Source organism: Natrix helvetica, assembly GCF_964273705.1.
Source record: "Natrix helvetica genome assembly, chromosome: 6".
NCBI classification, from domain to species: Eukaryota; Metazoa; Chordata; class Lepidosauria; order Squamata; family Natricidae; genus Natrix; species Natrix helvetica.
The window spans coordinates 80,273,038-80,297,341 of NC_138553.1; the positions used below are offsets into that span (position 1 = coordinate 80,273,038).

Sequence of the window (24,304 nt, forward strand, 5' to 3'; positions counted from 1 at the left end):
CGATTAATTCCTTGGAAATTGTGATGCATTTTTGGAAATTTAGATGAATTTCTGGAAATTGCTAAGAATTTCTTGCCATTAACTTACGGAGGAATGATTTTCAAAAAGAATTAGATAAATTTGTGGAGGATAAGGCTAACAAAAAGTATGGGACTTTTGGCCAATAACTTATCTGTACCCACACACATAGATAAACAATGAGCAAAAACAACACAACACTTGATAATATATAGAAATATAATCTTAACAAACGTATTAAACCCATATTCAGCACTGTTACTCAACAAGGCATTTGAATAGATAGAGATATCACTTAGAAATTGCTCGGGAAATAATTGGAAAATGGAGACTAAATGTAAATAAAACAATTTTGGTTTGGCATTTGAATAGATAGAGATATCACTTAGAAATTACTCTGGAAATAATTGGAAAATGGAGACTAAATGTAAATAAAACAATTTTGGTTTTAAATGATGTGGAAATCTCTCTCTCCCCCTCCCCCCCTCCTTCTTTCCGTATCTGTATCTACATCTCTGTATAGTTTTCAGATGTTTTAATGTTCTCAATTCTTAAACTCATGATTGAGTTAAAAGAAGTCATTATCCTTATCTTATCTGAAATTACATGCAAACCATTAGACCCTGAGAATGAACCCATGACTCATTCTTTAGCAAATCTTTAATCCTATCAAAGGATGTATGGAGAATCTCAACATAAACATTGCACCTTTTTGCATAAAAAAAGCCCCATGTTGCATCAAATCAAACTCAAGGCCAAGTGTTTTCACCTCTATGACATTTTCTTGAGAATATCATAGAAGCGATTCATCATTGCCTTCTTCTTCCACAACGTTTGTTAAACTTCTCAAATATTCTTGGTATTTCTGAGCAAGTCTTCTACTCAAATGTTAACCAGATTTGATTTGGCTTAGATTTTTGTTTTTAATTCAGCCGACATCAGATATGTGCTGTCTCCTAGCTGTGTTCTTAGTAAGTGATTATATGGGAGGCTGTCCCAAAGTTTGTTAGAAAGAAGGAACAACAAATTATTGCAAAGTTCCCTATGGGAATTTAAATATATACAAGAACAGAATAGAATAGAATAGCAGAGTTGGAAGGGACCTTGGAGGTCTTCTAGTCCAACCCCCTGCTTAGGCAAGAAATCCCACACCACTTCAGACAAATGGATATCCAGCATCTTCTTTAAAATGTCCAGTGTTGGAGCATTCACAACTTCTCGATTATAGTTTAAGAACTTATTTTTTCCATATTAATCTCTCCTTTCCTTTTGAGGAAATTTAAAAACAAACCTTGCAATTACTAGAAATTTGTTATTATGTACAGATTTTGATTCTTTTTTTTTTCTCTTTGACCAACTCCACTACTATTGCTTGAAAAATAACTACCAGTTCTTTTCATTGGTTTACTCATTACAAAAATAGAGTAACCAGTAAAGATTTGGATTTGAAGGGGTTAAAATAAACAATAAACACCAAAATGTAAAGTTACACTTACAGTACTGTAAGTGTTGGGATTCGCACCTATTCGGGAGAACCGGTTGTTAACTTTCTAAGCAGTTGGGAGAACCGGTTGTTGGAAGAAATCTCCTTTTGTTTTCCCCCACTTTACAGGGCTAATCCTATAAGGAAGGCAGGAAGGAAACATTCTGATGTTGTTTCTAGCCTCATCTCAATTTCCCCGTTTACAGAAACTGCCTCTCCCGTTAACCCTTATTACATTGTCACAGCTAAGGCGAAGCGCCCATCGACATGAGTAACGTTGAGTTGGCCACGCCCACCCAGTCACATGACCACCAAGCCACGCCTACCCAGCTGGTCATTAGGGCAGAGAACCAGTTGTTAAATTATTTTAATCCCACCACTGGCGTGCATACATAGGGGTGGGGCAGTGGGTGTGTGGGTGTGTCATGCACGCATTGCATTATGGGTGTGGGCATGCACTGTTGCGCACCTGCACGCTTTTGGCACGCGACGACAAAAACCTAGCCATCGCTGCCATGCCCGATTAATTGTCTCAGCTACTAACTTTCACAGTTTTCACTTTAACTTCATTTCTGAAGACCTCACTCCATATTTGACAGGTCCGTATGGGAGCTGGGGCTTCAGCGTTCCAACCTGCCGATTTTCCCTGTTACATTTTCATTTTTTTCATTTTGCTTGCTTGGATTTGTAATCTTTATATGACAAAGAAAATTTAAATACAGTAAAAGTAAAGTAAAAGTAAAGTAAAAGTAAGTAAAGTAAAAGTAAAGTAAAAGTAAAGTAAAAGTAAAGTAAAAGTAAAGTAAAAGTAAAGTAAAAGTAAAGTAAAAGTAAAGTAAAAGTAAAGTAAAAGTAAAGTAAAAGTAAAGTAAAAGTAAAGTAAAGTAAAAGTAAAAGTAAAGTAAAAGTAAAGTAAAAGTAAAGTAAAAGTAAAGTAAAAGTAAAGTAAAAGTAAAGTAAAAGTAAAGCAAAAGTAAAGCAAAAGTAAAGTAAAAGTAAAGTAAAAGTAAAGTAAAGTAAAGTATAAAGTAAAGTAAAGTAAAAGTAAAGTAAAAGTAAAATAAAGAAAAGTCAAGTATAAAGTAAAGTCAAAGTAAAATAAAGTAAAGTCAAGTATAAAGTCAAGTAAAGTAAAGTATAAAGTAAAGTCAAGTAAAAGTAAAGTAAAAGTAAAGTATAAAATAAAGTATAAAGTAAAGTAAAGTATAAAGTAAGGTAAAAGTAAAGGTAAAGGTTAAAGTAAAGTAAAGTAAAGTAAAGTAAAGTAAAGTAAAGTAAAGTAAAGTAAAATCTGGATATCAGATTTTTTTAACATTCCAACAGATATAATAGCTAAATAGGACTCATTTATTTTCTACCTGCCCAGTAGATGTCGCTGTCTGATGATTTTTAATTTTAAAAAAAGTCAGAGCCGACCTCTATACTCATAAGCCTACAGAATGCCAAATACAGAGTTGGAAGGGCCTCAAATCATCATCCTTGTCCTTACAAAGAGTCACAACTGAGGCAGACGCTAAACGAGGACTCCTCCTAGAGCTTTCTCCCTTAGGAAAGAAACAAAAGCGATGCAGGAATGAAGAAACACTCTTTTGCATATGGAAAAGAGACAATCAACCAGCCAAAAAGAGAACAAAGACTTCAGCATCTTTCCACTGCTAATCCGCACCCAGATCAGCATAGATTAACTCCAAGGTCAACTCACAATCACTTAAGCCATACCCCAATCATGAAACTGCCAAAGAGCCATCAGTAAACAACCCAACCAAAGAATCTCTTAAGGCCGCTCTCACCCACACAGACAAGCAAGCCCACAGAATATAAAGGGACAGCAAACCGTTCTCCTTACTAGCACTGATGATGTTACCTAGTTGGGTCATGAAAAGTCTGCAAGAAAACAAGCAAGCTCAGAGAGCACCAAGGACCCCCTCATGTCAACCCTGAGTTACAAATATTCTCCTTTATTAAATGAACACCATCAAGGAATGGCCCAATGGCAATACAGATCCATTGGTGGATCCTTAGGTGCTTGTTTGGTAATTGCCCCAAGGCCAGGATCTTGGTTAAAGATGTGTTTTCTAAAGAAGGAAATGCCTCTTTTAGATGCAACGTTTGTGTTGAGGTTCTCCATAAATCCTTTGATGGGATTAAAGATTTGCTGAAGAATGAGTCATAGCTCCATCCTTGGGGTCCCTAGGCTTATTGGTTTGCATGTAATTTCAGATAAGATAAGGACAAGGAATCCTTCTTAAACTCATGACTGAATTCAAGAAGTGAGAATATTAAAACATCCGAAGACTACACAGTAGGCGTAGATTCTACAGAGGAATTATTGAGTCTGTCCTGTTACCTCCATAACTGTCTGGTTTGGCTCTGCAACCCAACAAGACAGACCCAGACTTCAGAGGAGAATCAGAACTGCAGAAAAAACAATGGCTACCAACCTGCCTTCCATCGAGGACCTGCACACTGCACGAGTCAAAAAGAGGGCTGCGAAAATATCTACAGACTCCTCGCATCCTGGACATAAATTGTTTCAACTACCACCCTCAAAACGATGCTATAGAGTACTGCACACCAAGACAACTAGACACAAGAATAGTTTTTCCCCCGAACGCCATCACTCTGCTAAATAAATAATTCCCTCAACACTGTCAAACCATTCATTAAGGCTGCATTACTATTACTATTAGTCTTCCCATCGTTCCTATCACCCATCTCCTCCCACTTATGACTGCATGACTTTGTTGCTTGTATCATTACGACTGATATTGATATTGTTTTCTGATTAATTATTTGTACCCTATGACTATCATTAAGGCTGTACTTTTTTATTCTTGATTAATGTATCTTGTCTTTTTATGTACACTGAGAGCATCTGCAGCAAAGACAAATTCCTTGTGTGTCCAATCACACTTGGCCAATAAAGAATTCTATTCTATTCTATTCTATTATTCTATTCTATTCTATTCTATTATTCTATTCTATTCCATTCTATTCCATTCCATTCTAGATACAGATATGGAGAGGTGGGGAGGGGGAGAGGCAGAGAGAAAGAGAGAGAGAGAGGCAGAGAGAGAGAGAGAAAGAGAGAGGCAGAGAGAGAGGGGAGAGAGAGAGAGAGAGATTAAATCAAATCAAATCAAATCTTTTTCTCCCTCTGGCAGGAATTTAATGGTTTCTATAGCAGCTCGATAGCTCCATTTTAGATTATGTCTTTAGAAAGCCTTGTTAGAAAAATTGGCAGCTTACCCCCTTATGACAAACAATGTCAAACGTGAATCTGCAAAGAGGCTGCAAATAGTGGTATATTATATTTTATATATAAAAAAATAGGTCTAAGGTAAATACAGTGTTGAAAAGTAATTGTTCAGCACCATGGGAATCGCAATGTCATTTCCCATTGATTCAGTGTTCTCATTTAAGATTGCAAGACTTACGTAATTATTTTCATAAATAAAATATCCTATAGTAAAAAGGGGAGGGGGTTTGGACTGAACCTCTGTTGGTCCAAAAGGAAAATCAGAACCCACAGGTTAGAATGACAAGTTCAGGTTTAAAGATCAGGAGGAAGTTCATGAGAAGTCAGCCAGTGGAACTGCCTGCCACAAGAAGTGGTGAGTTCACCTTTACTGTTATTTTTAAATCCCTTTGAGCCATTGCTGACGTCTGGTGGCTGCCTGGGCTAATCCATGTCGTTTTCTTGGCAACTTTTGTCCTTGCTTATTTTTTAGGGTTGAGAGGAACCAGTCACCCAGCCGGTTTTGGGTCTAAGGCAGGTCTTAGAACTCAGTTTCCTGGTTTCTAATGTACCGCCTTAAACCATTACACCAAACTGTCTTTTTGATCTTTGGTAGAATAGAATAGAATAGAATAGAATAAAATAAAATAAAACAGAATAGAGAAATCAGAATAGAATAGAATAGAGAATATGCAGAATAGAATAGAGAAATCAGAATAGAATAGAATAGAGAATAGAATGCAGAATAGATTAGAGAAATCAGAATAGAATAGAGAATACAATGCATAATAGAATAGAGAAATCAGAATAGAATAGAATAGAGAATAGAATGCAGAATAGATTAGAGAAATCAGAATAGAATAGAATAGAGAATAGAATGCAGAATAGAATAGAGAAATCAGAATAGAATAGAGAAATCAGAATAGAATAGAGAAATCAGAATAGAATAGAGAAATCAAAATAGAATAGAGAAATCAGAATAGGATAGAATAGAGAAATCAGAATAGAATAGAATAGAGAATAGAATGCAGAATAGAATAGAGAAATCAGAATAGAATAGAGAAATCAGAATAGAATAGAGAAATCAGAATAGAATAGAGAAATCAAAATAGAATAGAGAAATCAGAATAGGATAGAATAGAGAAATCAGAATAGAATAGGAATAGAATAGGAGTCTATTCAAGGAATTTGTCTTTGTTGCATGTGCTTTCAGTGTACACAAAAAGACAAAATACGCTCGTCAAGAATCATAAGGTACGACACTTAATAATTCGTCATAGGATACAAATAAGCAATCAGGAAACAATCCATATCAATATAAATCGTAAGGATACAAGCAACTAAGTTACCGTCTTGCAGTCATAAGTAGGAGGAGATGGGTGATGAGAAGACTAATAGTAACGCAGCCTTAGTGAATGGTTTGACAGTGTTGAGGGAATTATTTGTTTAGCAGAGGGATGGCCTTCGGGGGGGGGGGGGGGAAACTGTCCTTGTGTCTAGTTGTTCTGGTGTGCAGTGCCCTATAGCGTCATTTTGAGGAGTCGAAACAATTTATGTCCAGGATGCAAAGGGTCTGTAGATATTTTCACGGCCCCCTTTTTGACTCATGCAGTATACAGGCCCTCAATGGAAGGCAGGTTGGCAGCCATTGTTTTTTTCTTCTTCTGAAGTTCTAATTATCCCTTGGAGTCTGTGTCTGTCTTGTTGGATTGCAGAACAGGGAGTGGTATAGATGACCTCAAGGATCCCTTCCACCTCTCTTGATTCTAAGCCACAAATTAAAGAAAACAACACTAATGCATAGTTTTGGGGGTTTTTTCCCCCTCAACTTTCCATATCTCGATTTGTGTAGGTTTTTTTTTTTTCAAAGGTTCTGTCTTTTTCACCAGAATTTTTGAGTTTTTGACATTTCCTGTGTTGTAATTTTCCCGACAGCTTCACTGGTCGAACGCTTTACATATCAAGTGGAAGAAAAAAGATCACGAAAGGCGTAGTTGTAAACCGAGATGATCTGTCCTCAATTTACAACCATTTTACAGGTAGCCCTTGACTTACGATGGTTTGCTTGGTGGACCATTCGAAGTTACAACGGCGCTGAAAAAAACCTATGTGTGACCATTGTTCACACTTATGACCGTTGCAGCATCCCCGCGGTCCCGTAATTTGCATTCGGGTGCTTGGCAACTGTCTCACATTTATGGCGGTTGCAGTATCACGTGATCTGCTTTTGGGACCACCTGACCGGCAGAGCCAATGAGGATTCACTTAACAACCGTGCTATGAAAAACTGCAGTGATTCCCTTAAGAACTGTGGCAAGAAAAGTCCTCACCTAACCGACGTCTCACTTAGCAACAGAAATTTAGGGCTCCGTCGGGGTCGTACATCGAGGACCACCCATCCTAGATCCAAACTCATTTGAAGTTGATGGGGAAATCCGATTCACTTAACAACCGTGTTACTTACAACGGCCTCGATTCCCTTCAGAACGGTCATAAACCGAGGACCGTCTATCCTAGATCCAAACCCATTTAAAGTTGCATTGACCGCTAAGAAAAACGACTCAACTGCGGAGATTTGCTGCAAAGAAACATAAAAGCCCATCGGAGGGGAGGGAGCCCAGCCCAGCCCAGCCCCGGCCGCTCCGCCTGCGCTTCCTCCCCAGCCGGCTGGGCGAGGCCTGCGCTCAGCTGTTGTCGGGGCAGGTGGCGCCGAGGCCGGGGAGAGGACTACCGGGAAGAGCCGGCCGAACTTGCTCGTCCCGGGACGGGCCAGAAGGGGGCTTCGACTTGGCCCAAGACCCTCCGCCCGCAGGAAGGGCAGCTCCTCCGCCGCTCCGCTTGGACGTAAGTCTGAGACGAGGAGGGGGTGGGCTTGGGAGGGGGAGGCCCTCGGACGCCCCCAGCCCCCCTCGCCTCCTCCTCCGCCGCCTCCCTCCCTCCTTCCTTCCTCCTCCCGGGGCTTCGGAACCACCCGCAGGAGAAGTTGGCTCTCCGAAGTGGGGGGGGGGGGACACGCGTGGGGAATCCCCTCGCTTGCTTCGCTTGGACGCGGGGCTGAACTTCTGGGAGGGCCCGAGCTTTTCTTTACCATCGGCTTCGGGTGTGTGTACGTGTGTGTGCTGTGCGTTGTTTTACACCTGGAGAATGGGCTTTGTGGTGGTGGTGGGGGTCTGTAAAGGCTTGGCTGAGCCACCCCTGTGGATACACACTCTGCAGGGGGAGTGGGTCAATAAATTAGATAGATAGATGATAGATAGATAGATAGATAGATAGATAGATAGATAGATAGATAGATGATAGATAGATAGATAGATAGATAGATAGATAGATAGATAGATAGATAGATGATAGATAGATAAAGATGATAGAGAGATAGATAGAGAGAGAGAGAGATGATAGATAGAGAGATAGAGAGAGAGAGAGATGATAGATAGATAGATGATAGATAGATAGATAGACAGACAGATAGATGATAGATAGATAGATAGATGATAGATAGATAGATAGATAGATAGATAGATAGATAGATAGATGATAGATAGATACATGGTAGATAGAGAGAGAGAGAGAGAGATGATAGATAGATAGATAGATAGATAGAGAGAGAGAGATGATAGATAGATAGATGATAGATAGATAGATAGATAGATAGATAGATGATAGATAGATAGATAGATGATAGATAGACAGACCCAGATGGATGGATGGATGGATAGACAGACATAAATTATAATCTTGATAGATAAATTAGATAGATAGATAGATAGATAGATAGATAGATAGATAGATAGATGATAGACGATAGACAGACAGACAGACAGATAGATATAAATTATAATTTTGATAGATAAATTAGAGATAGATAGATTAGATAGATAGATAGATAGATAGATAGATAGATAGATGATAGATAGATAGATAGAAATTATAAATTGTGTGACTAATTTAGCAGGGCAGGGATTAAGAAAGTAGCTAGGTGTTGTTTTTAATCACTGACTTTGGAAATGGGTTTAAACCCTTTTTTTTTCTGTTTCACCTGGGATGTGAATATTGTTCCTTGGGCCAAGCAAGGGGACTCTCGTAGGTTTAATTTACAGATTGGAGGAACCAACCATCAACAGTTGAAGAAGAATTCAGAAGTGTATTCGTTTTATTTATTTTAGGGTTGAAACCCGGCTTGGTGTGGATAATATACTCCAGAAGTGGATTGCTATTGGTGCGTTAATTGTGTACACAGACAGCATTTGCTATGCAAAATTGTCCACTGTTTCATCTCTGTAGGAGTCGTCCTTCCTTAGCTGCCCCACCTCTCTGGTTAAGAGACTATTATGGTACCGCCCTGGAGTCCTCTTCAAACAAACTTTCCTGCTGTGTATTTAATTTGTTTTCTCAGCTTTAAAAAAAATCACTGGATTAGATTAGAATAGAATAGAAAAGAAAAGAATAGAATAGAATATAGAATAACAGAGTTGGAAGGGACCTTGGAGGTCTTCTAGTCCAACCCCCTGCTTAGCAAGGAACCCTACACTACTTCAGACCAGTGGTGAAATTCAATTTTTTTTACTACCGGTTCTGTGGGCATGGCTTGGTGGGCGTGGCAGGGGAAGGATACTGCAAAATCCCCATTCCCTCCCCACTCCTGGGGAAGGATATTGCAAAATGTCCATTCCCATCCTACTCTGGAGCCAGCCAGATAAATTAGAGATAGATGATAGATAGATAGATAGATAGATAGATAGATAGATAGATAGATAGATAGATAGATAGATAGATGATAGATAGATAGATAGATGATAGATAGATAGATATGATAGATATGATAGATATGATAGATAGATAGATAGATAGATAGATGATAGATAGATAGATGATAGATAGATAGATGGATGATAGATAGATAGATAGATAGAGATAGATAGATAGATAGATAGAGATAGATAGATAGATGATAGATAAATGATAAATGATAGATAGATAGACAGATAGACAGACAGACAGACATTTGATAGATAAATTAGATATAGATAGATATAAATTAGATATAAATTTGATAGACAGATAAATTAGAGATAGATAGATATAAATTATAAATTTAATAGACAGATCAATTAGAGATAAATTAGATAGATATAAATTTGATAGATAAATTAGATATAGATAGATAGATTCAGACAAATGGTTATCCAACATCTTCTTAAAAACTTCAAGAGTTGGAGCATTCACAACTACCTCCTAGTTATACACAATGAGAAATGTAGAGACAAGTTAAGTATCTTTAGCTTTAGGTGCCTGCCCATGCTACTTCTCTACATTTCTCACTGTGTATAACTACGAGGTGTAAGCAGCCCCTGAAGGTTATTGTAACAGATACGCATCTTTAAATAAATAAAGAGGGAAGGGATAAGAGGCTAGCCATCAACAAGGCGGGGGGGGGGGGGCAGAGGTAAACAGAAAGAAGTAATGATGACCTAACCTTTGTGTTATTTGGGTAGGGTTAAACTGTAAACGAGGTCCGTTGGCTGTTGTTGATTTCCTATGTGGGAAGTTAAACATGTCTCGGCAGAAAGTTGGTTTAATCTGGGTGACGATCGTAAACACGGTTGGATCTGGTTGTTATTTAAATGGAAGACTTCAAAAACTTTACCAAGGTTGCAGGCTGCAATTCCACAAATTAGCTTGTTAAATTAGCTTTTGTTCGGGCACTCAAAGGTGAACAGGCCGTCATTTAATCTTCACTTCGAAAAAAAACGATTCCAAATTAATGTTGCCGCCAAGCAGGACCGCCCCCACTAGGTGGCAGCCCTGAGCTGATTTGGGCTAATCTGTGAAAACTCAGCAGAGGGAACATACTTGGAGTGGAGGCCACCAGGCAATTCCATGGCTGTAGATTCTGATAAACAACCTGGAAGAAAGCTATCTACTTCCCTATTGAGGCCAAGAAGGCTGCATGGTTATAGTGGTGTAATCAAGTTTGATACTAGACCATGACGGCTTTCTAAACTGGGTTTCAGGTGCTTTCAGGAGCCTCAAGGAAAGGGAGCAGAGATAGTGGGGAAGAGAGGTCTTAGCAGAGTCTTTGCTCCAGAAGAGACAGTGTGCGAATCCCTGGGTGTTAAGCTGGACAACGGGGACTAACGAGGCATCCTGCTACCAACCAAATGCTTGAGACAAAACCATATGTAGGAACTGGAGTTTGGCTACTCTAGAGAAAAGAAGGACAGGTGTGACATGATAGCAGTATTCTAGTATTTGAGGGGCTGCCAGAAAGAAGAAGGGGTCCATTTATTTTCCAAAGCACCAAAGAAAAATGGATGGAAACTAATCAAGGTGAGAAGCAACCTGGAATTAAGGAGAAACTTCCTAACAATGAGGACAGTTAGCCAGTGGAACAGCTTGCCACCAGAAATTGTGAACGCTCCAACCCTGTAGGCTTTTAGGAAGTGATTGGACAGCCACGTGTCTGAAACGGCATAGGGTCTCCTGCTTGAGCAGGGGGCTGGACTAGAAGACCTCCAAGGTCCTTCCCAGCTCTATTCTGATCTATTGTGTTTGGGGATCGCTCCAGAGCTTGCCACTTGCTCTCAGTAGATCCTGGGGATCTCGTTGATTGAATGAGGACTTCTGGAGAAGAAGTGACAAAAGAGAAGCCCGAAGGATGGGCGGGTGGAGAAAGTCGGGGAGGAGAACATATCACCAAGCATGGGATGTGCTCATAATTCAGCCAACATTCTGCCAGTAAGAATGATGAAATCTGCTTGGTTCTCCACCCTTGTGTCAGTTGTGTTAGTGTCTGGCAACTTTATTTAAGGCTCATCTGGAAAGCCCAATTTTAAAAAAAGACAATTGCAAACCACTTCTGTCCCGTTGTTAAAAGAAAATCTGATATATACGCAGGTGTAGCCTCCAGTAAAGTCATTAACCTCAAGGACATTTCCCCCTGAAGAAAATAATAATATATAAGTATATATTCAGAAGTAAGATACATTCAGGATAGATTTGAGAAGGAAAGGGAACAAGAAATGATATTGAACTATTTGGGGGTTTGCGGAAATAACCACCCCAAGAAAATGAAAAAGTAAGAGCTGGAAGAGACACCTACAACAATAGAAAAAGAAAGGAGGAGAGGAAGAGGAAAAGGAGGGAAGGAAGATAGAGACGAGGAGAGGAAGCTGGAAGGGAGAAGGAAAGAAGGAGAGAGGGCAGGAAGGGGAAGAGGAAGGGAGGAGTAGGGGAGAGGAAAGGGAAGAAGAAAGGGAAAGGAGAGAGGAAGGAAGAAAATAGAGAAGGGAGGGAGGGAGAAAAGAAAGGGAGAAGAAGATGGTGTCAAAACAAGCGAGGGATGATAAAGCAAACCAAATGATATGTGATAACCCTGTAAATGAAATGACAAATGTATAAGAACGACGAATGTGAAAAAGAATAATAACGATGTGAATGTATACCTATAATTGTATTTAGGGAACAAAAAAAATTTAAATACACTTTTTTTTAATTAAAAAAAAGGATATTTCCCTCCTTTTGCAGAATGCTGTACAGCAACCTATGTTTGCTTCAGCAAAACTGGCGCAATTTTTATTGCCTTTTTTTGAAAAAGGGCCCATCTGAGTTACCATTGAGAGGAAGATTCCCAGACGGAGCCTTGTAGGCTAGCGTCCCATCTCAAGTCTGGCCAACCCAGGTTCTCTTGGTGCTATCCAGTGGTGGGTTTCTACCAGTTCAGACCAGTTTGGCCAAAGCGGTAGTGGTTTGGCGGCATGGGTCGCCGGAACCGGCAGCGACCCAGGCCTGCCACGCCCCAGAACCGATTCTCCGGGTGGTGCCGTAGAAGCCGCCATCTTGTTTGTTTGTGTTTTACTTCTGCGCATGCGCAGAACAATTTTTATTGCCCTGCGTATGCGCCCACAGCGCGCCCACAAGCGAGCCGGCAGTAGTGCTATCGTATTCTGAACTTTTCCCACCTTCTGGAGGGTGGTTGTGATCTGTTTGGACGACACAATTGCTACACTCTTAAGTTGAGCAAGAGCTTAAATATTCAGCTTTGTACTGGGCTTGCCCGATTAATTGAGACATCACCACCTACAAATGACTCGTTCCTTCGTTTGTTCACAATACCAGTACGGAGAAAGTATCTGAGATACTTCCTAGTATTTATAGGAAACTAGCTGATAATCCGGCGCTGCCTCGATATTTATTTATCCCAATCCTCCTTCCATGAACGTCGCCGCAATTTCTAATGTTGGATTTCCCCCCCTTACCAGAGGGAGCCCCCTTGGGGTGTACTGTGAAGCAGTTACCATGGAAACTCCACTTCGCTGCACAGTGGAAGCCATTTTACAGCAGTACAGTAGAAGCCATTTTAAGGCACAACAGGCTGTATTTTAACAGAACCCCCCCCCCCCGAGGGGTGTAAGGGGTGTCTTACCCCCACAGTATTTGTTTGGTTGAAATTGCACGAGGCATTCCAGAGTTATGGTGGAACGAACACACACACACACACACACCACACACACACACAAGGGGGTTGGAATGCTCTTGTATATTGGTTCTGACTCCTAGTATTGTGCATTGAGCTCCTTATTTTCTAGCATTCTTCCAGATATTCCACCACTGTATTAAAAAAAAGCTTTGTGTGAGTTGCAACCATTTCTTTGCAAGCTACGGCACTTTCTAAAGCATTCTTTGTCTGAACAAGTCTGTCCACGGAGGAAGCTCACACAGTATTTTACAATGGAAGCTTTGATTAGCTGAATGAGAACATTTAACAGAATAACAGAGTAGGAAGGGACCTTGGAGGTCTTCTAGTCCAACCCCCCTTGCTCCAGCAGGAGACCCTATACCATTCCAGACAGGTGGCTATCCAGTCTCTTCTTAAAAGCCTCCAGTGATGGAGCCCCTCACAACTTCTGGAGGCAACGTCTGTTCCGCTGATTAATTGTCCTCACTCTTAGGAAACCTCCTTCCTTCTAGATTGGATAACTCCTTGATTAGTTTTCATCCACTTAAGTGAACATTATCAAGACTAAAATTTAAAGTTTTTCATTTTTCATCCAGATTCATTCTCTGGCTTATGGGGCTACTGTACAATACAGATAAAAATAGGGAACATTTCAATCATGCCATCCATGCTTGCTATCTTGCCTGTTCTGCCCATACTCTGAAGATACCCCTCCTTTATCTTATTATATAATCTATTCTTCTATCTATATATAAGCTTGTATGTATGTATGTTTCAGCATAATTCTGGAATGCCTTGAGCAATTTCAACCAAGCTTGGTACACCGATGACTTACCCTCTAGAAACAAATACTGGGAGCGGTAAGACACCCCTGGGGTGTGTCTGTGTTTGTGTGTGTGTTCCAGCATAAATCTGGAACGCCTGGCCTGTTAAGGAGAGCGAGTGTGGCTTCCTAGAGCGGCAATTGTTTGTGATGTCATGGGAGGAAGAAGTGAGACTGGGCCATTAAGGAGAGCGAGTGTGGCTTCCTAGAGTGGCAATTGTTTGTGATGTCATGGGAGGAAGAAGGGAGAGCCTGGGCCATTAAGGAGAGCGAGTGTGGCTCCTAGAGAGGCAATTGTTTGTGATGTCATGGGAGGAAGAAGTGAGACTGGGCCATTAAGGAGAGCGAGTGTGGCTCCTAGAGAGGCAATTGTTTGTGATGTCATGGGAGGAAGAAGGGAGAGCCTGGGCCATTAAGGAGAGCGAGTGTGACTTCCTATGTATGTATGTATGTTCCAGCATAACTCTGGAACGCTTCAAGCAATTTCAACCAAACTTTGTACACTGATGACTTACCCTCTGGAAACAAATACTGGGAGGGGTAAGACACCCGTGTGTGTATGTGTGTGTGTGTGTTCCAGCATAACTCTGGAACGCCTGGCCTGTTAAGGAAAGCGAATGTGGCTTCCTAGAGCAGCAATTGTTTGTGATGTCATGGGAGGAAGAAGTGAGACTGGGCCATTAAGGAGAGCTAATGTGGCTTCCTAGAGTGGCAATTTTTTGTGATGTCAGCTCCTTTGCAGCTTCCTCCGGAAAGCCAGCTCTGACGTTCGCCCTCCAGTGGACCAATGGGGAAGGCCCTGATGGATTTGGGGCAAGGTGCCAGGGCAGCAAAGAGGAGCGCATGGGAGGGGGAAGGGAGAGGGCAGGGATGATGGGCATGGGAGTAGCGGGAAGAAAGGCCCCTGTCAGACTAACGGCTTCCTGTCAGACAAACGCTTCGATGTCTATAAATACCCGAGCAACGACAGGTCATCAGCTAGTAAGAAATAAACTAAGTTTCTTTTTTTCAGAATGAGCAAATAACCATCTTTTATTCCTCCAAAGCCCAAACATTCAGGATTGGTTAACCTGTAGGTTTAGTTCAACGTGATTACTCACTACTCTGTTTATAGATCGATCAACTGAAAATTAATTGGATGAACAGCTCAAACACTTAAGGAAACCCTAGAGCTGAGTTCTAGATGGGTTTGAATTTGACGTAAAACAGTTCGGCATTTAAAAGGCCTTGGTGAGAAAAGCATAAATTTTGCATTTAGGCCATGAATGCTTAACTGTTGTAATCTTTCGAACTTTGCTCCATTGTTCATCATTTGTTCAAGGACCAATTCTTGCAAATGGTTTTTTTTTTAAATTTTACATATCCTACCGTAGAATAATGTGCAGCTTGAAAGTGGTAAACATTTGCATATTCAAAACTGGCACAAATTGGAGATCGGGTTTTTGAAGCCGGACTTTCTTCCTGCTCTGAATTTGGAAATTTCATTTTTAAATATATACTAGCTGATAACTCGGTGCTGCCCGGGTATTTATTTATCCCAGCCCGCCTTCCATGAACGTTGTCGCAATTTCTAATGTTAGATTTTTCCCCCTTACCAGAGGAAGCCCCCTTGTGGACTACTGTGAAGCCATTACCAAGGCAACTCCACAGCACTGTACAGTAGAAGTCATTTTAAGGCAGTACGGTAGAAGCCATTTTAAGGCACAACAAGCTGTATCTTAACAGTACACACACACCAAGGGGTGTTACCGGTGTCTTACCCTCACAGTATTTGTTTCCAGAGGATAAGTAATCTGTCTATCAAGTTTGGTTGAAATTGCTCGAGGTGTTCCAGAGTTATGCTGGAAGACAGACAGTTGGCCGGGCGGACGGACATACATACATACATACATATGCATGTTTTGGTGTATTCGGGTCTTTTCCCATGTAAGATCTTACACGGGAAAAGACCCGAATACACCAAAACATGCATACCTGTACCCGTGAAAATCTACGAAAACAAATATATATATATATATATATATATATATATATATATATATATATATATATATATATATATATATATATATATATATATATATATATATATATATATATATATATATATATATATATATATATATATATATATATATATATATATATATATATATATATATATATATATATATATATATATATATATGTATTTATGTTACAACCCCTGGTATGACTATTATTTATTTATCAGTACAATTACAACATATATATATATGATTGATTGCAATGCCTTAAAACCTGGGACTCGTGAAAAAGTCTGCTTAAATAGAAATGAAAGGGTCCAAGAAAATACAGATTGGTTCAGGGAGGCGAGATGAATAACAAAAACTCTTTGAGTACCAAATAATCCCCCCCCCGTAAGAAATACAATAGCAGAGTTAGAAAGGACCTTGGAGGTCTTCTAGTCCAACCCCCTGCCTAGGCAGGAAACCCTATACCGTTTCAGACAAATGGTTATCCAACATCTTCTTAAAGACTTCCAGTGTTGGGCATTCACAACTAACCAGAGGCAAGCTGTTCCACTGATTAATTGTTCTAACTGTCAGGAATTTTCTCCTCATTTCTAAGTTGCTTCTCTCCTTGATTAATTTCCACCCATTGCTTCTTGTTCTACCCTCGGGTGCTTTGGAGAATAGCTTGACCCCCTCTTCTTTGTGGCAGCCCCTGAGATATCAGAACACTGCTATCATGTCTCCCCTAGTCCTTCTTAGTCCTTCAAATAATGTAGTGAGTCACAAGGCAGCCGACACCCGACAAGTTGTAGCTTGTACATCAAGTATCAAACAAACAACGACTACCAGCACATTAATTTTCCTGTCAAAATGTGTCGAGTACCAAATTCGGTGAGTTTCAAAGCAGTTGAGTACTAAGGTGCCACTCTAATTGGTATGCATGAAGTCTGTTCATAAACTGAGAGACACTTTACTGTGAAATACATCATTTTTAAAAAGTTGATTAAATGTCTATCCAGCTTTCTTCCAAAAGTATACCATTTTTCAAACTTACGACGACTGCAGCATCCTCCTGGTCACATGATCAAAATTCAGATGCTTGGCAACTGGTTCATATTTACGACGGTTACCACGTCAGCGACCTCCTGACAAAGTGTCAACTCCTACGTTTGCCATGGAGAGGAAAGGGGGGGAGCGCATCCCACACATACTTTCGGCTAGAGTCGGATCTCAGATTACTGCAGCAGACTTGGGAGGGGTGCACCTCATTGGGGAATGTGATTTATGACAGAGACTGAGGGGAGGGAAGGAACAGGGGTAAAGTTCAGCTATAATTCAAATAAAGCTCAGATCTGACTGCAAAAAAGGTCTTGCCAAAATAAATGCTCCTAATAAATGACTAATTTTCTTTTGAAATTTGGCTCGAGGCTCATGAATCAATTAGGGCATTTTTTGGAAACCTGACACAAAGTCAATGGGGAAGCCAGATTCACTTAACAACCGAGTTACTAATTTAACAAAGGCAGTGATTCACTTAACAAACGTGGCAAGAAAGATCGTGAAACGGGGCAAAATTCACTTCACAAATTTCTCTCTTAACAGCATCAATTTTGGGCTCAATTGGGGTCGTAAGTTGAGGACTACTTATAATTATAATGCAGAATTAACTGCCTACAATTTTCATCCAGGCTGAATGAATGAGTTTTCTATTTTTTCTTTCTTTCTTGAGCAACTTTTGAGGCATGGTTCCACCAGTATTTTTTCAGCCACATGTTCCTCTTTTCTTTTTTTAATGATTGCAACTACAGCCAGTTTCTCTGACAGTTCTAACAGGAAAAGCATTTAAAAAAAACACACACACCCAATTTTAAAGCCAACGATCTTGTTTATAGCCGAGTGGGTTAACGCTTCCTTCCTGGTTACCCTTCCGTTGCCTTGACGGATAAAAGGAAGCCAGAAAAATAGAACATCTCGCCCGAAGGAGCCACTTTCCATGTTGTGAGTTGTTGCCGTTTTAAAATTGAGCAGAATTCAAAACTATACAAATGAGGTTTCTGCAGAAATTCAGTTCCTGCTTCCCAGTCAGGTAAAATCTCTCCTTCAGTAGTTCGTCGGTTGCTTTCATGGATCGTGGGGAAGTTAACAATTCTACTCAATTATTTGCTGAAATCCTAAAATTGTTTGCTTCTACTCATCTTTTAAGGGACGTGGTGGCTCAGTGGCTAAGACCCTGAGCTTGTCGGTCAGAAAGGTCGGCATTTCGAATCCCTAGCGCCGCGTAACGGAGTGAGCTCCCGTTATTTGTCCCAGCTTCTGCCAACCCAACAGTTCGAAAGCTCGTAAAAATGCAAGTAGAAAAATAGGAACCACTTTGGTGGGAAGGTAACTGCGTTCCTTGCGCCTTCTGCGTTTAGTTATGCTGGCTGCCTGACCACGGAGACAGCGCTGGCTCTTCGGCTTTGAAACGGAGATGAGCACTGCCCCCTGGAGTCTGGAACAATTAGAACATATGTGCGAGGGGAACCTTTAACTTTACCTTTTTACTCATCTTTTGTTCTGAAACTTTTCCGGAGATAAAATATGGGGGAAGAACTTGTTAGAAAAAAGCATCATAGCATCAAAAATTTTGTTGGGAAAAAATAATGCATGGTGAGCAGCGTCGTCCTTATTAATGAAGGAGGAACAGATCAAAATGGCTTGTATCCATTTAGCCTTCATTTCACCTAGGTATAGTGGGAGAAATGGAAATTATAAGACAGTTTTTAAACATTTGTCATTGATCAGGGGTGATCTAAAATGCATTGTATGTTGGTTGAAGCGCATTGAGTTTTGATTTAATCTAGGAAGAGAGTTGTTAATTATTTTAATTATATAACTCGAAGAGGACACAGAATGTTATTTGATATGGAATAGTTATAGATTTTGTGAGTGATTAGAGACAAGTGGTAGAAATCAGACGAAGAAAGATCACTGCTATGTACAAATTAAATATAAAGATGATTCATAATTATAAATACGGCAATATAATCAACAGAAGTATAAGTAAGCCAAAGTAAGCCAATATAAAGAGAAATTTAGCTAAAACTACCCTGTAATATTATTTCTGTTGTTACCAGTATATGTATGTATGTACTGGTATATGTATATGTATATGTATATGTATATGTGTGTGTGTGTGTGTATGTATGTATGTATGTATGTATGTGTGTATGTATATGTATATGTATGTGTGTATATATATATTTCTCTATTTTGCTTTTGTAAATTATATATCCTGATAATGCACTGTGTTCAAAATATTTATTACAATAATAATAATAATATTTTAATTATATAAAAATACTCCTGTTATTCCCCTGCAGTTTCCCCCCACCCCCAAATAATTTTTCTCCTCTCTTTGCAAACTGGCCAAGATGCTGTCTTTGAAATTATGTTCAAAATAAAAATAAATAAAAGTCATAACATTTATAGAGCAAGGGATGTGTTAAACATTCATTCTTTAAATACCGATACTTTGAAATGCTTCAGCTTTTAAACAGAAACAGTGTCTATTTAATATTTGGAAATGGATGAGGAGGATGACAAAAACATTACCTCATCGTAATAAAACATTAAAAACAACCTGTCTTCTGGGTTAGCATGAATCTCTTGAGTTCAACCCAGATTTAAGGGCATACAGTGGGGACTCTGTAAAATAGATTTCTAAAAAAAATCTTTTCTATAACAGACATCTAGTTCTCCAAAATGCTTCAGAGAAAAATGTGGAATTAAAAAAAAAAGATACTAGAGAAATAACATTTGTAGAGCCAATGGCATGTTTAAACCCAAATCGTTTTTTAAAGTGCTTCAGATTTTAAACATACCTCCCAAAAACAGTTCCTACTTAAATATTTGGAAATGATTATATTCCTGATGATGATGATGAATGATGATTATAATAGGTTTAAACACGGTTTCGTCCTTCCAGTTAATGTGAATCTATGAGTTTAATTCAGATTTGAGCCCACGCAGTTGGGCTCAGTAGAACAGATTTTTTTTTTAAAAAAAAAAAAGCTTTATTTTGTATGACGGACTTCTCATTCCCCCAAACGCTGCAAAGAATAATGTAGAATTTTCTCATGAATTGCTTGGACTGTGTGGTACGAAGATAAAATCGAAGCATCTTGTGTGCGCAGAGGAAGGACAGGTGTAAGCCGCCTAGAGTGGTCTCTAAGCCAGGCGGGTACTGTTTAATAAGTTTAATAAGTAAATAAATATAAAAACCACTCTATCAATGGAAAAGTTTGAAAATCAGAATAGAAGAAGCAACATTCTCGGGTCGAAGGGGATAAGATCAGGATTTAGGCTATGGGGGTGGGTGGGGAAATGCTTGTACCCCCATGGGAGAGGCAGCTGAGCAGTGGCTCAGAATGTTGGTGACCACGGCATTCTAAGCCCTCCCCTTCCTGGTCACATGACTCAGAGCGGAACACGTTTTCCACTCTCCCATACAAACAACATCTGGGCATATAGCAGAGTATTGGTGTCAAACTGGATTTCATTGAGGGCCGCATCAGGGTTGTGTTTGATCTCAGGGGACCAGGGTGGGTGTGGCCAGGGTGGGCGTGGCCAGCTCAACATCACTCATGTCAGGGGCACTTGTGGTGGCCCGAGGGCTCTGCCAGCGAAAACAGGCTCCCGAACTCCGTTTCCAGCTGCGACAGCCTCCTGCAACCCCTGCCAGTGAAAATGGAGCTTGGGAGGGCTGCATTCAGCCTTCCCGAGCTCCATTTTTGCTGGCAGAGGCACTGCGGGAAACCCCTGGCTTTGAACTTGGTATTATCTTTATTTTTGAAAAATTATCATTAACGGAAGGAAAGCAAAAGGTTTCAAAAAGGCTTCCCTTCTGTTCAACCCGCTTTCATTAGATGCGTGTAAAAAAAATCCCCGATTTTCAAGATTGTATTTAACATAAACTCAGCCAAGACTTCCCGGTCAGTGGGAAAAGAAATAACCTGGCATTTTGTTGGATTTCCCTAGACTGCCTGTGGCATGGAGTTGGAGAGCAGCGATCAAGCTGTGGTTATGAGAGATGACAACAAGCGACGCCGGAGGAGGAGGATGAAGCCCTACTGTACAGCCAACACGTTGTCGTCGACGGAACTCATCTCCATTGAGTTTGTTTTCCCCACGACCAGCATCGTCCTCGACATCCCTACCAACTGCACGGTGGAGCAGATGAAAAGCCAGGTCTGGATGCGGGCAGTGGAAGGCCACCAGACCTCCGACCTCTTCCGCAAGATCACGCCGGATCAATTTCTCCTCCTCTATCAGAAGAAGGGCCAGTGGTACGAAATCTATGACAAGCACCAGATCATGCAGACCCTGGATTGTATCTTATATTGGAAAGTCTTGCAGAAGAAAGTGGGCAAGATCCATGTGGTTGAGAAGCCCAACCTTTCCGAGGAAGTGCAAGAGTTCCAAAACCAGCTCAATTATTTGATTGGCTATGACGTCACCGACGTGAGCAACGTACACGACGACGAACTCGAGTTTGCCCGCCGTAGGCTGCTCACCCCGCGGACGATTGAAGTCTCCTGTCGGGATCCAAAATTGTATTCCATGCCCGCTTGGACTACATCTAAACCCCTCCCGGAGTATTTGCTGAGCAGAATTGTCAACAATAATATTTTTCTCAACATCCACAGAGGAACCACCAGCCAGAAGATCAAAGTGGCGGTGGACGATACGCCAGACGTCATCCTCCAGAGCTTCTTCACGAAAATGGCGAAGAAGAAGTCTTTGATGAACATCCCCGAAGACCACAGCGAGCAGGATTTTGTCCTGCGAGTGAGTGGCAGAGATGAGTACATTGTCGGCGAAACACCCATCAAGAACTTCCACTGGATAAGACAGTGTCTGAAAAAGGGGGATGAAATCCATCTGGTCCTAGATGAACCACCTGACCCGAACCAGGATGAAGTTCAGAAAGAAGAATGGCCATTGGTTGACGACTGCACCGGAGTTTCGGGATATCACGAGCAGCTCACCATCCATGGGAAAGACCATGAAAGAGTGTTCACCATATCGTTGTGGGATTGCAACCGCAAGTTCAGGGTCAAGATCATCGGCATGGATATCCCCGTCTTACCGAGAAACACGGACCTTACGGTTTTCGTGGAGGCTAACATTCAGCACAGCCAACAGCTCCTTTCCCAGCGGAGAACGACCGCTAAGCCGTTCACTGAAGAGGTTCTGTGGAACGTTTGGCTTGAGTTTGACATCAAGATCAAGGACCTTCCAAAAGGAACATTGCTCACCCTGCAGATATATTGCGGCAAAACTCCCGCGCCATCCGCCAAGGGTAACCCCCACCCGCACGACTCACCTTCGTCCGACCCTAAATACAAAACTCAGCTTCTCTACTACGTCAACCTTTTGCTAATAGACCACCGCTCCCTGCTCAGAACGGGGGACTACGTCCTTCACATGTGGAAAATCCCAGGCAAGGGGGAAGAGCAAGGAAGCATCAACGCGGATAAGCTAACCTCGGCCACCAATCCGGATAAAGAGAATTCAATGGCTATTTCGATTGTGTTGGACAAGTACTGTCATCCCATCGCCCTCCCAAAGCACAAGATAGCGTCGGATCCCCCGGCGGACAGGGCCAGAGTTGAAATGCCAAACCAGCTGCGGAAACAGCTGGAGGAGATCATAGCTACCGATCTGCTCAACCCACTCACCCCCGAAGACAAGGAATTACTGTGGCACTTCAGGTACGAAAGCATCAAGCACCCCAAAGCGTATCCCAAGTTGCTTAGCTCGGTGAAATGGGGACAGCAGGAACTAGTCGCCGAAACTTACCAGCTGCTCGCGAAAAGAGAGGCCTGGGACCTGAGCACTTTGGATGTCGGTTTGCCCATCCAGCTTCTGGATTGCAACTTTTCGGATGAAACCGTGAGAACGATGGCGGTGCAGAAGTTGGAAGGCTTAGAAGATGACGATGTTCTCCACTACCTCTTGCAGCTGGTGCAGGTAAGATAGAGGGACGCTTCTGGTGTCTTTAGCGGAGCCACTCTTGGTTAGTGTTCTGACCTACCGTATTTTTCGGAGTATAAGACACACTTTTTTCCCTCAAAAAAGAGGCTGAAAATCTGGGTGCGTCTTCTACACAGAATACAGCATTTTTTGCCTCCAGAAACTCCGCCTCCTTCACCAAAATGGCCGTACATAGCCTCTAGGAAGCTTTTAGAGTGCTCCTGGGGGCTGGGGAGGGCAGAAATCCCCCCCCCCCCCAGCACCTAGGAGCACTCTACAAGCCTCCTAAAGGCTATTCATGCCCTTTAAAAAAAAACGGGCTCATTTTTGCAAAAAAACAGGCTGTTTTGGGGAGGTTTGCAGAGTGCAAAAACTTTTTTTAAAAATTTGCCTCTTCAGAACCTTGGTTCCATCTTATACTCCGGTGCGTCTTATACTCCAAAAGATACAGTAGGCTTCACAAAATCACAAAGCAGACTCCTTGTCCCCCCCCCCCCAAAAAAAACCCCTTTTTATTTGGCCAATGTGAATTCCTAGCATTCACATCCAGCAAAGTCCCGGCAAACAATCTTTCAAGGGTGAATTGCAACCACGGACCTTATCAGCTGATAGTTTCCAGGTGCAATGCTGCACAATGAAATACTTGGCAAGGAGTCTCTGCGAGACACGGACTCGGATAAGCAACTCTTCACAATAATAAACAAACTAATCTCCTGCAAACACCCCTCCCCTTTTGCTCCTATTTATTCCCTATTGGAGGGGCCGTACAGCGTCCACCTGTGCCTTTACTCCTGAGTCGACCCCTGTTCCTTAGCTGTTCCCTTTGTCTGGCAACTCTGTGCATGCGCACATCGGGAACAGGCTCCAGCTGTTCTTCTGCCCCACTGATCTCTGACTCCGAAGGTAGCTGATAACTGCCAGATGGCCCTGGCCCCATCTCTGCCTCCGACGCAGAACCTGGGAAATAAAAAAGATAGATGAAGTCAGTAGCAAGAAGACACATGAATGTGCACACGGAACTATTAGGAATCAAACTTTGCTAAAGAGAGGCACCATCTGTTAGAGAGAAGTTGCTGTGGCCCGCCAGCGGCCAGCAGAGCTGGCAGCAGAGTCAGACAGTGGGGAGGTTGGGGAGGAACTTGGGCCAGTCCTGGAGGCTGAGGAAGGCTCGGACGAGGGCTCTGCGTTGGACGCAGAGATGGGGCCAAGGCCGTCTGGCAGTTCTCAGCTACCTTCGGAGCTAGAGAGCAGTGAGGCAGACAAACAGCTGGAGCCT

General features: G+C 41.4%; 2 protein-coding genes across 4 annotated transcripts in view; one reads left to right on the forward strand and one right to left on the reverse strand.

Annotated features, from left to right (window-relative positions):
• COG5 (component of oligomeric golgi complex 5) overlaps window positions 1-24,304 on the reverse strand; it is a 312,215-nt gene that overhangs the window by 61,042 nt on the left and 226,869 nt on the right. The window lies entirely within an intron of this gene.
• The window catches only part of PIK3CG (phosphatidylinositol-4,5-bisphosphate 3-kinase catalytic subunit gamma), a 32,706-nt gene continuing 15,730 nt past the window's right edge, over window positions 7,329-24,304 (forward strand). The window contains exons 1-2 of one of the 3 annotated variants that reach the window (XM_081957043.1): window positions 7,329-7,583; window positions 21,031-23,025. In XM_081957043.1, coding sequence (XP_081813169.1) covers window positions 21,043-23,025 — 1,983 coding nt within the window. In that variant the 5' untranslated portion in view covers window positions 7,329-7,583; window positions 21,031-21,042. Of the gene's footprint in view, window positions 7,584-16,765; window positions 16,903-17,967; window positions 18,098-21,030; window positions 23,026-24,304 lie in introns of those variants that run through there. The other 2 variants (XM_081957041.1, XM_081957042.1) reach the window with 2 other exon arrangements.